Genomic DNA, 20,644 nt, shown 5'->3' with positions numbered 1-20,644 from the left:
TGTTATTCTCCCGTCAAAAGTCACCAGAATTGCTTGTTTAACATGTGATATGCAACACAGCCCGCAACATTTTAGGCAGCACGGCCCTCCCTCTAGCCCCCTCACATGAATTTGTTGGATATTCAATACAGGCAAAATTTCAAATAACGTTAAGCTACTGTATAAAAGCTATACCAACCTTTTTAGCCTACCGAGGCTATAACATACTGTACAAAACGCAGCGCGTTTGAAACAACAACTCATACAGTAAGCTCAGCACAGTACTCTTGCAATGTCTGTAAACATATCCATCATGCTCAACGATGCCTCCTGGTGGTTGTTTTGCCGAGGTGAATGACCTGAAATAAAACTCATGGGTGCCGTCGTGGAACTCCTAAAACGCCGTCGTACCGGCGGCCCAATTCTAAACTTCTGCCAACTGTATGAGACTCCTTGGACAGAAGATGCAGCTCTCTGCTTTTTACAGTAGCACTTGGATTAGCATCTTTGGGCACTTGACATCTGTTGCACTACAACTCTCTTTTCTAGGTTCTCTATCTGACTAAGGACTCCAGTGTAGCTCAGGAATTAAAAGTTGGTGACATCTTTAACAAATTCTATGGCGAGCTCTGTCAGAAGACAAAGATACCTGATACCGGTAAGCGTTAACTTTTTATTTGCTTCTTTTAATAAATGTACAGATGACATTATGAAATGTGAAATGCTACTAGCCACCCCTCGAAATACTTGCCTTGCAAATTTAGCCACAAGCAGCTTGGCCGAAGCGAATCGAACTGAGTTAGTGTTTTGGACCTTTTTTTAAATATGGCGATTCTGACAGAAATGTTGATAATTTAAATATACGATCAATTAACGTAAAACTGTCTGGGATGGTGTAATACTTGAAATAGTAGTGCTAGACAAATATATGATGTAATTAGAGGGGAGCATCCCTAGCCCAGCTGAGAGTCACTGCACTGGAGTGTTACTAGGGAAACCGTTTAACAGAAGAGGTGTGCCACTGAAGTGTTACTAGGGAAACCGTTTAACAGAAGAGGTGTGCCACTGGAGTGTGTCTGAAACAGTGTCCACAGTTTAGAGAATTTGTTTATAATACGTTTAGAGCAAAGTTTGAACATTGAATCGCCTTGCTCAAGTCACTGTTTCCCATACATACAGTTTAGTGGCGGTCTATTATGTTATGTTTTATTCAGGTCTTTTGCCCAAGTTTATTGCCAGGTTCTTTTGATAATTATTTGTTTTTTTCTGAAGTGTCTGATCTGCTTATTTGGACATTTTCTTTTAAAAATATTACTCAAAGTTATGACACAAACACCAAATAATGGGGCAACTACTGACAGAGATAGCTAAAGCCAAGCAAGACTGTTCACCCACCAGCCTTTTTGTCACACGGCTATCACGTTGCATTGCTGTGCTCATGTGCAGATACCTATGGAATCGTTAATGAGTGAAACATATCTGAAGTCTTCCCACTTCACATGCTAACGTCATATCGCTGAGTTACCTTCAACAAGGTGACTTAAAATGAAATGATGTACTGAAACTAATTTGTGTTGTTTTGTCCTGTCTTTGTTGCAATAGTTCTTGGTAAAATCTATGAGGTCCTTGGAGTTCTGGGTGAGGTTCATCCCAGCGAAATGGTCAACAACTCAGACAAACTTTACAAAGCCTACTTAGGAGAGCTGAAGGATCAGGTTTGTCTCATACGTTGTTGTGTTCAGGCTAAGTCATTTTGCAGACGTGCTTTAACATGTGCATTAAGCTTTTAAGGCTCTTTCATGTAATTTAATCTCATTATTTTTATTCGCCAGCCTTAACTAATGTTGAAATCGTTTTAGATGACTTCGTCGACAAAGCAGCCAAAGCTTTCTGTTGTGGCTGGATGTTTAAGAGGAATCACAGCTCTAATGGTTAATTTCACCAAATCCATGGAAGAAGGTATGTTTGTCTTTTATGAAACTCATACCAAACATTGGTTGAAATAAGATTGGCAGGGACTAATCTATGGTTCACTATTTTGACACATGTCTTTTAGCAGTATATCTCCCATGTTGACGATGGACCCAGATGGTTAAGTGCTACCTTTGTTATTCAGTTATGTCCAGCAGCTGCAATTGCAGAACTTGGAGATATAACATGAGTAAACTGGGCACGTAGCTTCTTGCTCCATTAAGCACCAAAAAGTCCTTTTAGAAAAGCTGCTGGACATAACTAAATGACAAAGGTAAGCAATTAAAAACCATTTGGGTCGATAAGAAAAAATGAATGTAAGTCTCAAAATAGTGAACCATCCCTTTAAAGGCCCTGCACAGTGAAAAACATGATTTCCTGCATTTTTGTTTCAGCATCACCAGATCAAATTGGCATCACCCAAGTGTGTGAACTTAGACGAAACTATAGCTGACCCAATCGAAACATGAAAATATCTGAAGAAATGTTCAATCTATTAACACCTTGCATTAACATCTGACCTGTTATATAAGATCACAGTTGCATTCACACCTAGCATTAAAATGCATTGTGCTCGGAATTCATTGAAATGTTTAATAAATGCAAAAAAGATTTTACAGCCGAAAAATCCCTGAAATTCAATTGAACCCCATTAATCTATACTCTATGCACTGAAAAAGTTTTCCAGCACACTCCACTTTGACTCCTAATACACAGCTTGTTGATCTACTTTATATTTTTTGGAGTGTGGCAGTCCCACTCTCAGTCCCACTCTCATATTTTTCAGTTTGTTTTAATTGGATACAATAACTGCCTGAAGTCTGTGACCCATTGACCCCACCAGACGCTGGGTATCTTCTCTGGTGATGCTCTGCCAGGCTTGTACTGTAACCATCTTCAGTTGGTGTTTATCTTTTTGCCTAAAATCTTATCAGGAAATGAAATTATTGTTCAATTGGATTTAAATCTTAGCCAGTGGAAAGATAATTAAGATCAGGCAACAAGGTTTATGAATACGATTTATGGATTTTTAGCTTTTTAGATGCATTACTTCCACATCAACTATCCTTACTGCTCCTTACTGAGGTGGGCCCTCTGCTGCCACTGCTGTAGGAACTGCATGTTTTACTAACTTAAATGGGAAAAATAGGGAGTGGAACGGCTGTCCTTAGAAGGGCTGTGGTAGTACTGACATGAGTTCTGAGATTATTGTGTTTCTTTTTCTTTTCAGACCCGGCAACGTCAAAGGAAATATTTGAGTACGCACTGAAAACAATCAGTCCTCAGGTAAAAATGCAGATAACTATACGAATAACCCTATTTTACTATGATGCAACATTCGTCGTTGAGTATGTTTTGTTTCAAAATGCAGCACAACGTTGAGCCAACTGAAGCTCTGTGCTTGAATCTTTTTATATGTTGATTAATGCACCTGAAGTGTTTCCAGCCCTATTGAACAACATCTGAGTCAAGTATGCATTTATCTCTATTAATCTTCGATTTGGTCAACATTCCCACATATATTTTGACTAAGTTGCTGTATTATCCTGGGAATCATAATGAATATTTCTTGCATATCTTTTATCCCAACTAAATTCTGTGATAACTTTTATTTTTGCCATCATTGTTTTTCTCTTACATGTCTGAGTGCCTATTGGCTAGGATAGTAGTCATTGCCAAATCGCCCCACAACACTGCTCACACTAGACGAGAAGATTACTGACATGCCAGAAAATAATCGGGGTGTCCCAGGCGTGGTGGGAGCTCGGAACAGCCATCATCTTAATCCATATTTTTGTCTTTGATTTTGTCCTCAGACTGAAATGAGTCGTTATGCTATCACCTTTGGTAAGATTTCTTTCCACACATACTTTTTTTTTGCTGGAAAGCACTTTTTGTTTTTTCAACATTTTCATAATTATTAGGTTACACTCCATAGAGTTCATGGACGACTTGTCTCAGCAATCTACTGTTTGTGTATCTTAGTATTGCTGCAGCTTGTCCTCCATGAACTCCTTTAACGGTTTGGAAATTAAAAGGTTAAAATAAAAAGCCCAGTGACTGCTTTTTCAAAGTTCTTGACTCTATTTGCAGCTGGGTTGAGATTGTTTGCAAAGCATGCTGGACAATTCAGCAGCTGCCTAATGGAAAACTACAGAGCGGTGTTTGAGGTCATGTCCAAGCTGTGTGGACATACGAATGCTGAGATGAAGAAGACCAGCTACTATGCGTTAGAATCCTTCCTGAAACAGGTAGGCTTTTGCCACTCTCTCTCCCATACATGTATAATAGCTTTCAGGGAGGTAATTCATTTACAGTGCCCTCCGTAAATATTTGGACAGGCAAGCATTTCTTCTTTTGGCTCTGTACTCCAAAAGTTTGGATTTGAAATCAAACAATTAATATGAGGTTAGAGTATAGATTGCTAGCTATTATTTCAGGTTATTTGTATAAATAACAACAACACTTTTTAAACATAGTCCCCCTTTCAGGGCACCAAAAGTATTTGGACAGATTAATATCATGTCCAAATTAAGCACTCATGTTTAGTATTTGGACAATCCTTTGCATGCCAAAACTGCCTGAAGATTGCGACCCATTGAGCCCATCAGATGCTAGGTATATTCTCTGGTGATGCTCTGCCAGTCCTGTACTGCAGCCATCTTCAGTTGTTGTTTTTTTTAGGTTGGCTAATGTGTTTATTGGAATTGTAAATATACTGATGGGTGAATTGTTTGTTACTTTACTGTAGGTTGCAATGCTGGTGGCAGAAAATATAGAGCAGCACAAAGGAAAATTGAAGTTCTTCATGCAGAAATTCTGTGCCATAATCAAGACCATGGACTCAACTCACAAGGAGCTCTCTATTGCCATCCGAGGATATGGATTTTTTGTAGCGGTATGTCTCTTTCTATCCTTTTGGGCTTTTCCTCTTACTTTGTTGTAATATCTTATTGGCCATAGCTGTTTTGTGTTTAACATTTATACGTCATTAGTTCAGATTCTACAATATTCACTTATTGCCAAATAGGGATTTTGAAATCTTTGGTCAGACTACTTTCTCAGTTAGAGCAACAGGCTTGTGGAACACTATACCCAACGTGTTAGGCACTATGGATTTCACCAGCTTTCACCAGCTCCAACCGAAAATCATAGCTAGGCAAACCAATCGTCCACGTTAGGTACCTCCTTTTTATCTTTGGAACTGAAATTACTATTTTAACATAATGCATTTTTGTAAATCTGCTGTGTATTGTGTGTTGTGAACTGCTGTATTGTCCCTGACAAATACATTTAATGATGAGATAAATCCATTAATAAAACATGTTCATCATTATTTGCATTTCCTTTGCAGCCATGTAAAGTTGTTTGCCCTCAAGATGTGGACTTGATGTACACAGAGCTGATCCAGCGCTGCAAACAGATGTACCTTACTGAGTCTGACAGGGAGGAGGAGAACGTCTATCAGCTGCCCAGCTTCCTGGATTCCATTGGCAGTGTCCTCATTCACCTGGACAAGGTAACTTGGCACTGGAGTGTACAGCAGTTGCTCCTTTAGAACGTGCAGCTTGCCGCCACAACATTTGACCTCCGCAACGACAAATGATGCGCTGCCACAGTGCGACCACAAGGGGGAAGTAGAGCACTGAGGATGTTTGATTGGTGGTGGTTATGTTATCAATAAAACATCACAATAGGCAGTGCGAACATACATTTTCTCCAGCTGATAGAAACCCATAGAACTGTGTTTAAAGGTGGCAGTTGATGGGAGGCAGTTGCATCCGATGAATTTTACCAGCGCCAAGGATTCTATCAACAATTAGGGAGGATATGAGGAGGTGTGTCAAATGGAGGCAGGGATTTCAAACAGATTTTTTTTTTAGACATAGAATTTAATACACTCTCTGCCATGAGGAAACAGCAACAGAAAAATCTTCCTTGAATTATATTTATAATTTGTATACATGGGGAGACTATCTATACAAATTGCGGTCATTTGTAAATGATGAAACCTCATAGTTTAACCTCATAGTTATTGTTTGATTTAAAATCTAAACCTTTGGAGTATAGAGCCTAAAGAAGAAAAAATGCTTCACTGTCCAAATGATTATGGAGGGCCTGTATGTATTGTAGACAAACATTAGTTTTGCAATGCATACCATTTATTGTGGTCAAATACAGTTAGAAGGATTAAATAGGAGTCATACATTATTTCTTCAATAAAAAGCATCCCTTATGCGTACTATGTTAACACGCATTAAAAATGAAACACAACCGTGCTCATGTTCATACATTTATTTCCAGCTCAAGATGGATAAATAATATTCAAATGTAGAGCAGAAATACACATTTTGATTGTTTATTAACAATCAGCATAAACGGCATTCAAAATGTTTCATGTAATAAGTAACCAGCCGTGTATTTTCTGACGGGTATGAGACACAATTGATAAAACTGTAGTTAATGCTGCCTGCTTCGTCAGCTGTGTGAGTAGCATAGCAAAATGTGAGGCTTGCGTCTCTGAAGCACATTCTGTTTGTGTGTCAATAGATCCCCGAGGTATACACACCTGTCCTAGAGCGCCTCTTGGTGGTCCAGATTGACAGCTTCCCTCAGTACAGCCAGAGAATGCAGCCCACCTGCTGCCGCTCCATCGTCAAGGTGCTTGTTGCCATGGCATCCAAGGGTCCGGTGTTCTGGAGTTTTATCAGTTCTGTTGGTAAGTTGAAATGACTGACTTGCTGAATCTTCTGGTACTTAGCAGCACTTCTGTATGTGTGTCTTTGAGATAAAGCCATTTCAGTTCCGCCCCTTTGAAGAAGCCAAGTTGAACCAGTCTTTCAGTGGTATTTTACACAGAATCAAAGTTTTTATGTAACTTGTAATCATCATGTAATAGATATGTGGGAGACAAAATTTGTATTTCATTTTTATTTGCATAAAACATGCATTACTATGACAAATTAATCTGATATTGAAATTGTTCGATAGTTCTTCTATTAGTTTGAGTATTGCTCTATAAAATTATTATTCTTACCCATTTATCACATTTTAAACTGGGCAATAATGGTTATTTTTCTTCGCCTTTCCTCTTAGTGCACCAGGGTTTGATCCGGGTCTGTTCAAAGCCGGTTCTTCTTCCTGAGGTGAGATCATTCCCCCCTCGAAATGTTAAAGCAGTGGAACAGCCCTTTCTTTGTCATTTTAGAAGCACTGTCAGTAGGAACTATTGATCATGACACCTACTCCCCTAGGAGGAGGGCAATGTTCAGAGTGGCACCAGGACTGGGCAGGATTCTGCAGAGTCCACTCAAGTACGCACTGGGAATTGGAGGGTTCCAACTTGTCGCGACTACCTCGATCTTTTCAAGGGCCTCTTACACTGTGATCAGTTAAAGGTATGCCCTTGTGTTTGTTGGCTAGGTCTTTTAGCAGAGTGATTGCTGTGTTTCTGAACATGACATAACATTGTGGCCATTTGTTATGTACATTGGTTTTCGATTGTGAGAGGATCTACTGTCATCAGTTCTCCAAATTGCTATCGCTTTATGTGAACACTGATATACTATTTTCTCATCAATTGTTCACAATGTCCACTGCTATAGGACTCTGGATTCCTAGATGGGGCCTTCGAAACCCAAAACGCTACTCTGACATCCTTGAGCCGTCTCCTCTATGATGAACTGGTGAAATCCATCTTGAAAATCACAGAGAAGCTTGACCTCTCTGTGCAGAAGGTCAACATAGAGGAGGAGGTGAGACCTCTCATGATGATTTCTGAGAAGTGATGCTTAAGTATACATTTTTGTTTGTTTGTAGTCAAGAAGGAATTCATCCTGGTCCAGGAAAGCTGCAGTGGGTCCAGGTTTTTGTCCCAGCCTATTGCTATCACACCTGATTAGTTCAATCAACTATCTTCAAAACCTACATGACCTGAATCTGGTGTGTCACTGCTGAGCTGGGACAAAAGCCTGCAGAAATGCAGCTCTTCAGAACCAGGTGTGAGGATCACCAAATTAATGTCTCTGAAATAATAGGAACAAATCATACGTTTTGTTTGTAGTTATCTGTAAGTTATCTGTAAAAAGACTGCAACAGGAAAAGCTTTAAGCATGGCAGTGTTAAACTGAAGGTCATATGAAACAACTGCCTGCGATGGTACAGAGATTTCAGGTTAAATGATAGAAACGTGTGCCAAGGACACCTTAGGAGGATCGTTCATGTATCAAAACTGGCATCGGTGAGCTATCGAGCTGTGTGTCATTTTTCTCAGGGACAGGATGATGTCAGTGGTCTGGTCTTTCCCTCCTCTGATCCGACAGCCCACCTCTTGCCTAACAAACCTAAGGACTTCACTGCCTTCATCAACCTGGTGGATTTCAGCAGGTATAGTAGAAGTCCACTTTAAGTAGAAGTCCATATTAAGTGTCCTTGTTTCAGCATAACCATAGAACCCCCCCCCCCCCCCCCCCCAATCCAATTGGTAGCTTTTTGGTGGCATAAATGGTTAACATCCAGTGTTTATGGAGGGCGGTCGGGTGTGTTGGCAATACAGAGGACGCAAGATCGAGGCTTGTGTGAGCTTTTGAGAAAGGAAGCAGTACTGTTTTGTGGCAGCTTACGCGGACGCCTGTTACACACAGTAACTCTATGCCCCAGTGATCTTACAATGCCTTGAAAAAAAGGTTTTCCTAATTTAGTTTTTTGCTTTTTTGTTCGAATCAAGGTTTGATGCTCCAGGGATGAGTCTTTTTGTCTTTTTGTAATTGCAGTGAGTTGTTGCTGAAAAATCATGTGGAGTATTTTGGGCAGTGGGTGTACCCTTTGAGCCATGAGATAATCCTTCAGTCCATAAGATCCCCGCTTGTCAGTGGCTTTTACAAGCTACTCTCTGTCTCCATGGAAGTAGCCAAGAAAATCAAGTACTTTCAGGTAAACTGAGTTTTATCATTTTCAATGCATGTCAACATTTTTTGAAATCATGTTTGCCATATATCAACTTCAGCAAATAATTACACATTATTTCTTATTTTCTGAATAATCCACCAGGTTGAATTCAAGTTATTTTAATCAAACCTTATTGTGGAGTTTCCTTTAAAGGTGCAGAATGCCGATTTTGTGCAAAATTGCCTTCTGTGGCCATACCGAAATTCAATCGAGCTTTCTCCCAAGCGTTATGCAACTCACATTTCATGAATTGACTTACTTCTCATTATAGCCATGGAGGTTAATTGTGTTTTGCAGCCCTGTCGTTGTTGATAGTGGTTAAAGTGTAGGCAGAGCTGAGTAATGCAGGAGACACTGTGTGCCCAGAGCCATACATACAGAGATTTTAACTGTTGAGATTTCAACCAAAAGCATAATGAAGAGTTTACATGACACCACAAACAATTCCATGGCAGCCATATAGCCTCATGGGCATTATTGATCAGTAGCAGTTTAGAATTTTAAACAAAACTAGTTAAAGACTAGCCCTACCAGTTCCCATTGTATAATGCAGGGTACAATGGCAATTTGTAGAATTACAAAATCTTTTTGGATTAATTTGGGCGTCCAGTCTATTTAGAATGTTAAAGTTTTTATGTTGCTGCATGGATTGACCGTATTACATTAACCACATAAACACACACGGCCAGACACGTATGCATGCACACACACGCACACGCACAGAGCATTCAATTAAACTACTGTAGAGAGGCAAATGGTGGAATAAGCTTTATATACATGGCAAAATATGTCATGATAACATACAAAACAGGGCACTTGAATTAATACTATACACACAATAACTTATACTGAAACGGGGGAATAAAGTTAAAAGTTATTTGTTACAAACTACAGAGCAGGTATGATGTAACACACTGTATCTTCTTTAATAGGGAGTTGGGCCAAAAAGCTTCAAATCCAGTGAGACCGAACCTGTAAAGAGTGCCAGCTTTGCACTTTTCTCAAAGTTTGGAAAAGAGGTACTTTATTGCCTTAAAATGCTTACGCAGACAACAAACACCAATAAACACCTAGGTTGTCTCTGACCATCAATATAATGTATGGTCTCTTTTAAAGGTGTCTGTGCGAATGAAGCAATACAAAGATGAACTGCTGGCGTCCTGCTTGATGTTTGTCCTCTCTCTTCATCCTGACATTGTTGCCCTTGAAATCAAGGCATACATCCCTGCACTTGAGGTGGGTAGCGGAGTGCCTCTTCTATATTTATTTGATATATAGTTTTAGCAGGAGGGTTTAATTTGGTACAGTTTCACTGCTAATAAATTGTGTTTCTAAGTGTTAGTCCCCAATTCAACCAAATGGAGATAAAAGCAAACCCCATTAAGCGAAAGTTTATCAACTTGACAACCCTGAAATATTTAGGTTTTTAGCTAAATTGTTGGGAAATGGCAGCTTATTGCAGTATGCATCTTCTTTGCTCCTTCGCAGTCCCGAGCGGAGGTGCAGATGGTCCATATAACCTCAAACCTTACTATGATTTTACTTCTGTACTAGCTTAAGCTTAGCAAAACTGCCTCGGTTACTTTTACAAACTGTAACACCATACTTTTTTTGTGTTGTAAACAAATGGGCCAGCCAATTTCCACTTGTGACTTTCAGTTGTGTCATTTTTGTGTGAACCCATGGTGCAGTTTGCCTTTATCTGCAATTGATTGAATTGATGCCTTATTCATCTTTATATTGGATATTCATTATGTTGTATGTTACAGATTGTATTGTGTTTTGCTCATTTTGGATCAAGTGCTGTCTTGTCTATGTGAAATGTTATAGTCCATCTTGCGCACTGTGTAGAAAGATTTGAAGGAGGAATATAGGAAAATGTTTGGCATGGTGTTACATGTGAACTGTAAACCCTAGGCGGCTCTGAAGCTAGGCTTGAGCCACTCTCCTCTAGCCAATGCTGCACTGGATGCTCTGGAGGCATGGGCAGCACATATTCCACCAGACACCATGAAGCCCTACTACAGGGAGATTCTGCCCCATCTTGATGGATACCTGAAAACTGCATCCATAAACGGTGCAGTAACCCATCCGTTTATTCTCTCTATGTTGATGAATGAAGGAAATGACCACCTGTTTGTGTAGTACACTACTGAAGTAGAATTTCTGCTAGAAAAAAAAAAGATCGGCCAAGTAGCCATGTTGTCGGCCAAGTAGCCATGTTGTGGCACAATTAATTTGTTGTGAGCCAAAATGAGTGGATGTCGGTGCATCAGCAAACATGATCAAGTACGTTTTTATTTTAAAACAGACCTCAAATATTAAGATGGGAGAAAACTATCCATGGGTCAACAACATCTTAGTCACTCCTCAAAACTGGGCCACATAAAAAACATTACAGTCTGGTCCCTCTATTTCAGGGTACCCAAAAGGGATGGGACAATTGGCTTGATAGGTGTTTCTGGTTTGTTCATCAGGTGTGTTCCTTCATCATTTGTGCAGGCATAAGAGAGCATAGTATCTAATATTGATTATAGGCTTTGCGTTTGCCTTTGGTGTCTGTCAACATCAACACACTTCAATAAAAGTCAGGGAAGCCATTATGATGCTGAAATATCAGAAACATAGCTAAAACCTTAAACCTACCAAAATCAACATTTTGGAAGATAATTAAAAGGAAAGAATGTGTCTCAGACTACCAACTGCAGAAGACTTCACAAGCAGAACTACAGAGGCTACACTAGAAGGTGCAAACTACTAGTTAGCCACAAGAACAGGATGGCCAGGTTAGTTTTCTAAAAAGTATCTTAAAGAGCCTGCAGAGTTCTGGAAAAAGTTCTTGTGGACAAATGAGACAAAAAATAGCATGTACCATAGTGATGACAAGAAAAAAAGGAACTGCCAAATATGCACAGCAAAAAGCCCTCAAAACACTGTCAAAAAAAAATCCTGATTTGTATTTAGATTCCAGGCTCTGGGACAGCAAAAGTTCCACATTCTGAAAGGGTGTATAGACTTTCTATAGGCACTGTATGTGCAGTGTTGAGGTCAGCTCGATAATGTGATAATTGCATTTGCAGACTTAATTCTAGAGCAAATGTAAATTCAACTTTTATTTCATGCCATTTTTCTTATACCGTTTTGTCTTTGGTTTAGGAGGCGTTACAGCTTACAAACAACTTTTTCTTGGTTACAGATAAAGATGAGAACAGCTGGGAGGTGATGTCTCTGTCCACTGGAAAAGAGAAAGGATATGGAAAAGTGATGATGAGGCTTCTGAAAAGATCCAAACATCTTGCCATGGTAAGTTTGAAGAGTAAGAATGTTAGAACTCGATTAGAAGAAGCATTCAAGAAGTCATTTAGATTTGCATTTTAAGTTAGGCTAAAATGACTTTTTGTTATTTATCTATTATCTCAGAGCAACAACAGTGTTTCACAAACTCAAGTTTTGACATTATTTCAAAGTGAAGTCAATTTTATCAGCTTTTGTGAATTTATAGATTTTCCTCATTCATTTAGCAGACGCTTATGCAAAGCCACTTACATATATTAAGTACACGTACATTTGTCTAAGTAAGTGAATCAACTATATATCAGTCATTGTAAATAAAAATCTTTGATAAGAACAAGTTCCATTGGCAGTCACAGTGCTAGAGTAAGGAAGAAAACAAGTTGGCTATTATTATTTTTTTGTCTAACGGTAACTTGTGAACTACTATCTAGGTGGTTGGTAAACTAACATATCTGAACTACTGTCTAGGTGGTTGGTAAACTAACATATCTGAACTACTGTCTAGGTGGTTGGTAAACTAACATATTTAAATCTTGCATCTGTAATTGCAGCTGTAAAACATGAAACAAGGTGGCACACTTCGAAGTGTCAACCTTTGAGTGACAACATTTTGTAGTCAACTTAGATATGAAACGTACCCTTTGAAATCTAAGACCCCCCCACCTACCCATGCCTTACTTTGATATAGGTTGTTGTTTATGCAGATAACTGATCTAGTTTACTTTGTGTGTTGGTGAAAGCAATGTTGTGGAAACCACATAGGTCAGTGATCTGGCCAACATATTCACCAAAACAAACATGCATTTTTGATTGTCCTATCTAAGGTCTGTGATAACGTTAAGGAAGGATGGACAGTTTTGAAAGGTAGCCCTTGTGACAGGATGTTGTGTGTCTCTCAGGAGGAAGACTCTCCTGTGGCCATGGTGAAGCGCAGGGTGGTGAGGCTGCTGGGACACTTGGGAGGGCAGCTGAACAGGAATCTGGTAACAGGTGAGTGAGAATCAAGATGACAGGAAAGAGAGGGACACCCACACACTACTTAAATGCTCTCAAAGTATTAAGGTCCACTCAGCAAGATGACATGATCATACACTTCCTTCTTACAGACAAGAACAACAGAAGTCAACAGAAGTACAATTTCAACATAAGGCTGACATTTTTTCTCCTCCCAATGATATTGAAATAATATATAATAATATTATCTTCTGACACAAAAATAACACATATAAATAGTATATTTAGTTTCCGCAGCATCCCTAGCGTGAAGAATAGTGGTTGCTGCATCATGTTATGGGACTGGGGAGTGTGTCAGGATCAAGAGAATATTAAGAAATGTGCTTCGTTGGTAGTGACACCCTTATCAACACAGTGTGTAATCGTTTGCTCTTAAAATCAGGGGTCCCTACAAAAAGGGTATTTTTTTATATATATATATTATCCTTGCACTCAGATGGACTCAATTTTACTTATTGAATAACTTGTGGAATAAATGTTAACGTGAGCTAATTTTAGGAGAGCCACAGCAAGGGGTGTGATAAGTTCTACAAGCAGGCCTTTTAATTTTAATTTTTACTAAATGATTGAAAATGTTTAGAATTTTTCTTTCACTTTGAAAGTGTCCAGTAGGCTGTGGAGGAAAAATCTAATTTAATGTATTTCGATTCTAGGCTCTGGGGCACAGTACATGTACAGTTCAAGTTCAAGGAGAACTGTACATGTACTGTATATAGATGTGTCTCTGTCTTATTATTATTTCAGATCATTATAATGCATGTACTTTACTTCATTCAATTGATTTAACAGGGACCATGCAAATTGATCAGAGTTGAAAATGTGTTAATATGTCAGTTAATTTCTCTCACCCAGCGACCTCTACTGAGGAGATGATGAAGAAGTGTGTTGCCTGGGATTCTGAGAGGAGGCTCAGCTTTGCAGTGCCTTTCACTGACATGAAGCCAGTCATCTACCTTGATCCCTTTTTACCTCGCATCACAGAGCTGGCGCTGTCCACCAGTGACAGGCAAACCAAAGTATGACCCTATAAACTTTTTGAAGCTTGTTTTAAGGAAATATAACAGTCAGAATCACTGTCTGCAAATCAACCCCTTATAGACTCAATACCTTGGAATTGTTGTGAATGCTTGCAGATCCTTGGAGTACAGTAGTTGAAAAAACTACTTCTTCGTATCAGGCTTTAACAACACAATTTAGCTGCAACTTAATTCATGATAAAGTGCCACCTCAAGTGGTACAGCTCGGCCAGTTTTACTAGTCTTAAGACTTAAGACTTTAACTCAATTGCCAACCTGCTACCAAATGGTGCCCATTGGTGCCCATCTCGAAAGAAACAAACATCAATGACTTGATTATTATTTTGTAATTACTATTTTAAAATATGATGTCAAAGTAAATGTCTGGTAACAAAAAATGTGGTGGACTTGTCATGATAGGATACCGAAGCCTGAAGTTTGATTCTTAATGGCCAAATATATTTTGTGTAGGTGGCAGCCTGTGAGTTGCTCCATAGTTTGGTGGTCTACATGGTGGGCAAAGGCTCCCAGATGGTGGAGGGAGAGAAGAGCACCCCACCCATGTACAACCTGCACAAACGGGTCTTCCCTGTGCTGCTCCGACTTGCCTGTGACGTGGATCAGGTCAGTCAATTTTGACTGTGTAAAAGCAGTAGTAATAGCACTATTGTAATAGCAATTGTTTGGAATGTTGTAGTTACATGTCTGTAGTACTGATGCATCTGCGTGGTCACATTCTAAAGCCGCATTAGTATTGGAAGTATGAGGCCTACTGTCTACTGACACTAAGACACAGTTTTTGCAGTCAAATAACTCCCTCTGTCGGTTGTTACTTTACTTAAATTTCTTTTTTTTTACAAGCTGTATTTGGACATTTTGTCCTACTTGTTTGATCATTGTTCAAAATTATTTAACAACCCAATTTATCAAAACGAACAACAAGTGCAGGCCTGGCAGAGCATCACCAGAGAAGATACTTTGCAGTAGACCAACATATGCAGTACTATAGCAAGAATCAAAGCTGTGTGCTGGCACCTTGTTAGTGCATAGGTGAAGTTATGGGTGCTGGTGCTCATTTTGAATTTCCTGTCTTTTGCGACTTTTGACAAGCCATAACTTAACTCACTGAAAACATCGTTTTTGGTCATTAATCAATTAACAGAATGTGCCATCATTCAACTTGTTTTCAGGTAACAAGACAGCTCTTTGAACCATTGGTGATGCAACTCATCCACTGGTACACCAACAACAAAAAATTTGAAAGTCAGGATACAGTCGCTGTTTTGGAAGCCATTATGGTAAATCTGTAATTTTCCTTTTTGATGCTTCATCTTTGATAGAAAATATGTAATAAATAAATATGTAAATGTTCATTGTGTTTTAGCCACAATAGATGCAACTTAGCGAGCATAATATCCTGAAAATCTTTGGTGTCATGTTGCCCAGAAAGTGCATCAACAAAAATGCAAAATTGGATTCAATAAGGTCAGCTCTGCATTTCTTATGGAAGATTCTTACAAATATTGTTATGATTCAGGATGGAGTGATTGATCCTGTGGATAGCACTCTCAGAGACTTCTGTGGCCAGTGCATTCAAGAATTTGTTAAGTGGTCCATCAAACAGACCACGCCCAAGCAACAAGAGAAGAGTCCTGCAAACATCAAATCTCTGTTCAAGCGCATCTACAGCCTTGCCCTACACCCAAACGGTTTCAAGAGACTCGGCGCTGCCCTGGCATTCAACAGCATCTACAGACAATTCAGGTAACGTCTTATCTTAATCTGTTTGCTGCACTCCGGATCCTGAATGGCTACAGCAATTCTATTTCTAGCAATTCAAATAGTTCAGGAAAAGCATGGATTTTAGAAAACAGCCATGCCTTTATTCACGGTGCACAACATCAAAATTGCAATGCCTCGGAGTAAGGAGAGGAGAAAGTTGAAAAAGGGGGGGAGAGCGACCGCTTGAAAACTCACCTTAATTACTATCAACAAATTAAGCTTGTGTTACAGTTGGCAGGGGTTTAATATGAGCACACAGACATTGCAGCGGGGTAAATTTTAGCACCACCTCTGCAGCAGACACACGGTGTGAAGTGCTGAAAGCCACCACAAGGTGGTTTGCCTTATCAGATAGATTGGCAAAATCAAGTTTATTATAGAAGCTCATGAATTTATTTTAAGGAGGACCAAACAATGGGTCCAACTCTCATACCATCATCATACATTCTCTCACAGTGCAGAGAAACGGGAAAATGTTTTAATGCAGTATGACATAAATAAGCGCGAGTTTACTTTAATAATGTAACAGAATGATTACAGAGTAAAGTTAGGAATTTTTTTGCGACAATTTTTGCGAGACAGCAGTAAGGATTTGGGTTTTAGTGGGATTGAGACTGGATAGAAAAGTAGTCAACAGTAGTTATCATTAAAACTGTCATAATGGGGTGCGAACATCAACATTTACAGCAAGGCAGCCTTCTCTTGCTCACACAATAATATTACAGTATTATAAACATAATATTGTAGTAATAATAATGATGGTACTGTACTGTTATAATCCATTATCTGTATGTACTTAAAAATGTGTTATGGAATAGACTACTGTATTTGTATTTTCTTAAAATGTTTATTTCCATGTTACAAGCAGGTTTGGATTGCAAGGATTACATTAAACTGTCAATTAGTCCAGCATGGCAAAGTTATCAGAGACAATCAAATAATTGGTATTGTTTATTTTCTAGGGAAGAGGATTCCCTCGTGGAGCAGTTTGTGTTTGAAACGCTGGTTATATTTGTTGAAAGCCTGGCACTGGCACATTCAGATGAGAGATCATTGGGTAATGATTGCGATTAAATTCATGTTCACATTACACATGACCACTTAAGCGCTGTCATGCCTTTGATGAAAAAAGTTCTGTTAGACCATACAAACTTGAATAATTGTTTAACGGATGCCCTGCTTCACTTTTTATTTTATTTTAAAGATGCTAAATTATTATTAATATGATTAATGAATTGTTTTCTGGTCGGGCCTGGCCAAAGCATGGGCGAAGTAGGCATATTATGAGCCACAAATTCGAGGGGCTTTCTTCGGTGGGAGCCGTTGAAACATGAAAGCCGACAGCGGAGCCATCTCACATTTCTGAAAATGAAATCCGTTAAACAATTAAATCAAGTTTGCATGGCCTTATATGTGAATTTGAGATTTTGTTATGAAGTCTCATGCTTAGTCAAGATGCATATGATGCACATCCTATGGCGATACTGATGCAATACAAACTTTTTCTAAATCCTCAGGGACCTTGCAGCAGTGTGGGAGTGCCATTGATCACCTGAAGAGAATCATCAAACTCAAGGCTGTCAACCTTAATAAGCAAAGCACAAAGAGACGGATCCCAAGGTTGGCTCCCAGCTGGCTGTTTCCATTTTGTTGGTGTATTTCCTTCACTTGTCATTGAAGATAGACTTGTTTTGTCATCTACAGTGGCTTATTGTAAAGTGCCTTACTGTCTCTAAAGTTAGTTATATGTTGTGTGAAAAAGAAGAGGCGCTTGATAATCCTCAATAGGTAAAAATGTAGGAGGTGTACAGTATACAAGGTGGTCTTTGAATTAGGTATATGTGTATGGAGAATTTCTGCTTTCGTCCATACAGTACCTACATACGTTATATGTAGTTTGTCTTGAGATATTACAGTTATATTCCAGAAGAAACTTAGTCTTATGTTGGTAGTAGAAAATGTTTAAAGATTGATTGATTGATAGATAGATTTGCTGGGGAGTTGAAAGAAAGTGAGAGTCTTATTATGGTAACCAATATAGGTTTAAGATGGGTTGGTTGGTTGGTTGGTTGGTTTGGCTCTGTACATTTTAAAGTTGGATTGATGTGAAGAGCTGAAACATTATAGGAGGCTAGCACTGAACAATAGAATAATAATAATATTAAAGATATTGAAGAACAATAGTTGGACTTGCTGAGGCAAGCCCACTAATAAGTATGCGTAAGAACAATAGTTCCATGTGCTGAAGTAAGCCAATTATTTACAGCAAACGGTAAACAATATTCTCACACTTTTCTTTTCATCAGGGGATTTCGACCAGATGAAAAAGTGTGTTTAACCGATGTTGTCATGTGGCTTCTGGAGCAATGCGGCCGACCTCAAACAGAATGCCGTCACAAGTGCATGGAGCTCTTTTACGAATTTGTACCATTATTACCAGGTGAGCTGTTCTATTTTGAGTGCCACTTGATCTCGCTCTGAGTGCAAATTTGCATGTCCATGAAGAGGCAAATATGAACATAGATTTAATAGAAGAGACATTCTTCCTAGTTGTGAGCTCAGATTTACTTCCTGGAATAGTCTCATAGTGATGTGATTGTCATGAGACTATTCCAGGAAGTAAATCTAAGATAGCTATTAGGGTATCTCTGATGAGAAATGTACACAAAAATGATAGAATTCCACTTCAACTATAGCCAGGATGTTTTGTAGCCCAAAAAGGCCTTTGGTGGCAACTACCCGGCATTACATACCACAGGGCTGGCTTGGATATTTTCCTTTTACATTGTGTTTTCCAGCACTGTTTCAGCAACTATGGTGGATGGGTAAGCAGGTCAGCTCAGCTCAGCTCGGCCCAACTCAGTTTGACTCTATTTTAGTATTGATACACATGCATTATACAATTTCTTGTGGAGAAGTTTCGAAGTACACATGTACTGAGAGTGGTGGTTGGGTTGCCTATCCAGTTCCACTAGCATGGTTAAATGCTAGCCCTGACCTGCAGCAAAGTTGCTAAAACCAAATTTGAATCAGTGAAACTGTGTGTGTGTGTGTGTGTGTGTGTGTGTGTGTGTGTGTGTGTGTGTGTTTTTTAAACCCTTGATCTCAGGTAAGAGATCCCCATCTCAGTGGATGGAGGAGCAGTTGACGCTGCATGGCGTTGGCTTTCTAATTGCCAGGTTCGAAGGTGGAGGACTCCTTTCCCAGCCCACACTGTTAGACCTGTCGGGCCCCTTCAGCCTGAGGGCCACTCGGCAATGGATGGACCTGCTTCTGGCTGCCCTAGACTGCTACAACACCTTCATTGGGTTACATATCGTCAAGCCCCATCAGATACTTGGTAAGCCAACTCTTGCCTCCATGAATGAATACATTATTTACCATATTGGATATTGGCCATGTGCCCCTTACCAAGGAATTGCTTTTTTGCTCTTTCATCTGCAATGCACAGTATACCCATGTTCTCCCTTTATAACAGAATACTCTTTTTTTTATAACTATGTAATTTGCTGTGAAGGGCTGGCACATCACATAAAAACTTTAATAAGTTTTTCCATGTTCATAGGCTCCAACGAAAAGTCCAGCTTTTTGAAGGCCATCAAATTCTTCCTTGCTGATCTTGCCACACAGGAGCTTGACACAGTCGAGACCTATTTCAGAGTGGGTCAGAAGAGCTCCCTCCTCAGTCCGAGAGAAAGGGAGCAATACAACTATAGCAAGTGCACCATCATTGTGCGACTCATGGAGTTTGCTTCAATGGTGCTTGTCAAATGTCAGATGGACTTTTGTAAGGTAAACATTACATATTATTTTTGCTCATTACACATTTTGGGAGATATTCTCATTTTCATAATACACACCATAACAACCAAAAATAATAAATCCAAAATCAGTTTGGTAAAGACGTATATCATGTTAGTAAACAGATTCTGGGCGGAAAAGCAGCATGAGCATCTGTTAGAATAGAAGAATAGTGCCCCAAAAAATATACATTTTAAAATAATGTAATGAATTTAATAATGTTTAATAATGTTTTTTTGATGGTAAGTCAATACAACAAATGTGTGACTTTTAGGAAGTAATTATAATTAAGCAGCAATGGCCAAATCAGACATTCTTTAGAACTGATACTTTGATCATAGACTATCAGTCGGATTAGTTATCTGCACGTGCATCGCGTTTGTTTTCTGACATGAAATGACATTAACAATTATTATTGCACTCAGACTCCCACAAATGATACATAACATAGCTGTTTGATTATTTTTTTATGCAAACCGGTTTGCTGGCTCATTATTCATAATCCCTATTCCATCCCTAATTTGTTTTTAAGTAAATGCCTAAAGGACAATTTACATGCATGTTTCTGTGAGGGTCCTAGTGGATGAAATGTCGGAAATGTTGATGTCTACAGTCTAGCGGATGTCTCTGTGCTGATAGCTGTGGACATCCCTGAAATTGTGTCAGTGAAAGATATACAGCTCCCTCCATATGTATTAGAAAGAGGAAGCATTTTATCTTCTTTTAGCTCTATAGTCCAACAGTTTTTATTACTATGAGGTAGAGATTCCCAGCTTTAATTCAGTGTTTTCTTTTTTCAGATTGGTTTCCCTATTAAGAAATTACAACCGTTTTTATAC

At 39.1% G+C, this 20,644-nt stretch overlaps 1 protein-coding gene across 1 annotated transcript in view; it reads left to right on the top strand.

Annotated features, from left to right (window-relative positions):
• Positions 1-1,601: 1,601 nt before the first annotated feature.
• prkdc (protein kinase, DNA-activated, catalytic subunit) overlaps positions 1,602-20,644 on the top strand; it is a 76,919-nt gene continuing 57,876 nt past the window's right edge. The window contains exons 1-27 of the mRNA XM_083675728.1: positions 1,602-1,694; positions 1,839-1,938; positions 3,182-3,237; positions 3,768-3,798; positions 4,045-4,202; positions 4,703-4,849; positions 5,306-5,470; positions 6,502-6,670; positions 7,048-7,097; positions 7,206-7,349; positions 7,557-7,706; positions 8,225-8,337; positions 8,724-8,883; positions 9,831-9,917; positions 10,015-10,134; positions 10,816-10,975; positions 12,095-12,201; positions 13,092-13,182; positions 14,059-14,222; positions 14,694-14,846; positions 15,413-15,520; positions 15,760-15,986; positions 16,967-17,061; positions 17,522-17,624; positions 18,311-18,444; positions 19,114-19,344; positions 19,570-19,796. Coding sequence (XP_083531854.1) covers positions 1,638-1,694; positions 1,839-1,938; positions 3,182-3,237; positions 3,768-3,798; positions 4,045-4,202; positions 4,703-4,849; positions 5,306-5,470; positions 6,502-6,670; positions 7,048-7,097; positions 7,206-7,349; positions 7,557-7,706; positions 8,225-8,337; positions 8,724-8,883; positions 9,831-9,917; positions 10,015-10,134; positions 10,816-10,975; positions 12,095-12,201; positions 13,092-13,182; positions 14,059-14,222; positions 14,694-14,846; positions 15,413-15,520; positions 15,760-15,986; positions 16,967-17,061; positions 17,522-17,624; positions 18,311-18,444; positions 19,114-19,344; positions 19,570-19,796 — 3,507 coding nt within the window. The 5' untranslated portion in view covers positions 1,602-1,637. The remainder of the gene's footprint in view (positions 1,695-1,838; positions 1,939-3,181; positions 3,238-3,767; positions 3,799-4,044; positions 4,203-4,702; positions 4,850-5,305; positions 5,471-6,501; positions 6,671-7,047; positions 7,098-7,205; positions 7,350-7,556; positions 7,707-8,224; positions 8,338-8,723; positions 8,884-9,830; positions 9,918-10,014; positions 10,135-10,815; positions 10,976-12,094; positions 12,202-13,091; positions 13,183-14,058; positions 14,223-14,693; positions 14,847-15,412; positions 15,521-15,759; positions 15,987-16,966; positions 17,062-17,521; positions 17,625-18,310; positions 18,445-19,113; positions 19,345-19,569; positions 19,797-20,644) is intronic.

The sequence above is a fragment of the Argentina silus genome, assembly GCF_951799395.1.
Source record: "Argentina silus genome assembly, chromosome: 1".
Taxonomy (NCBI): domain Eukaryota; kingdom Metazoa; phylum Chordata; class Actinopteri; order Argentiniformes; family Argentinidae; genus Argentina; species Argentina silus.
Note: the sequence above shows the minus strand (reverse complement) of the source record. Positions and strands in the feature narration are given on the sequence as shown.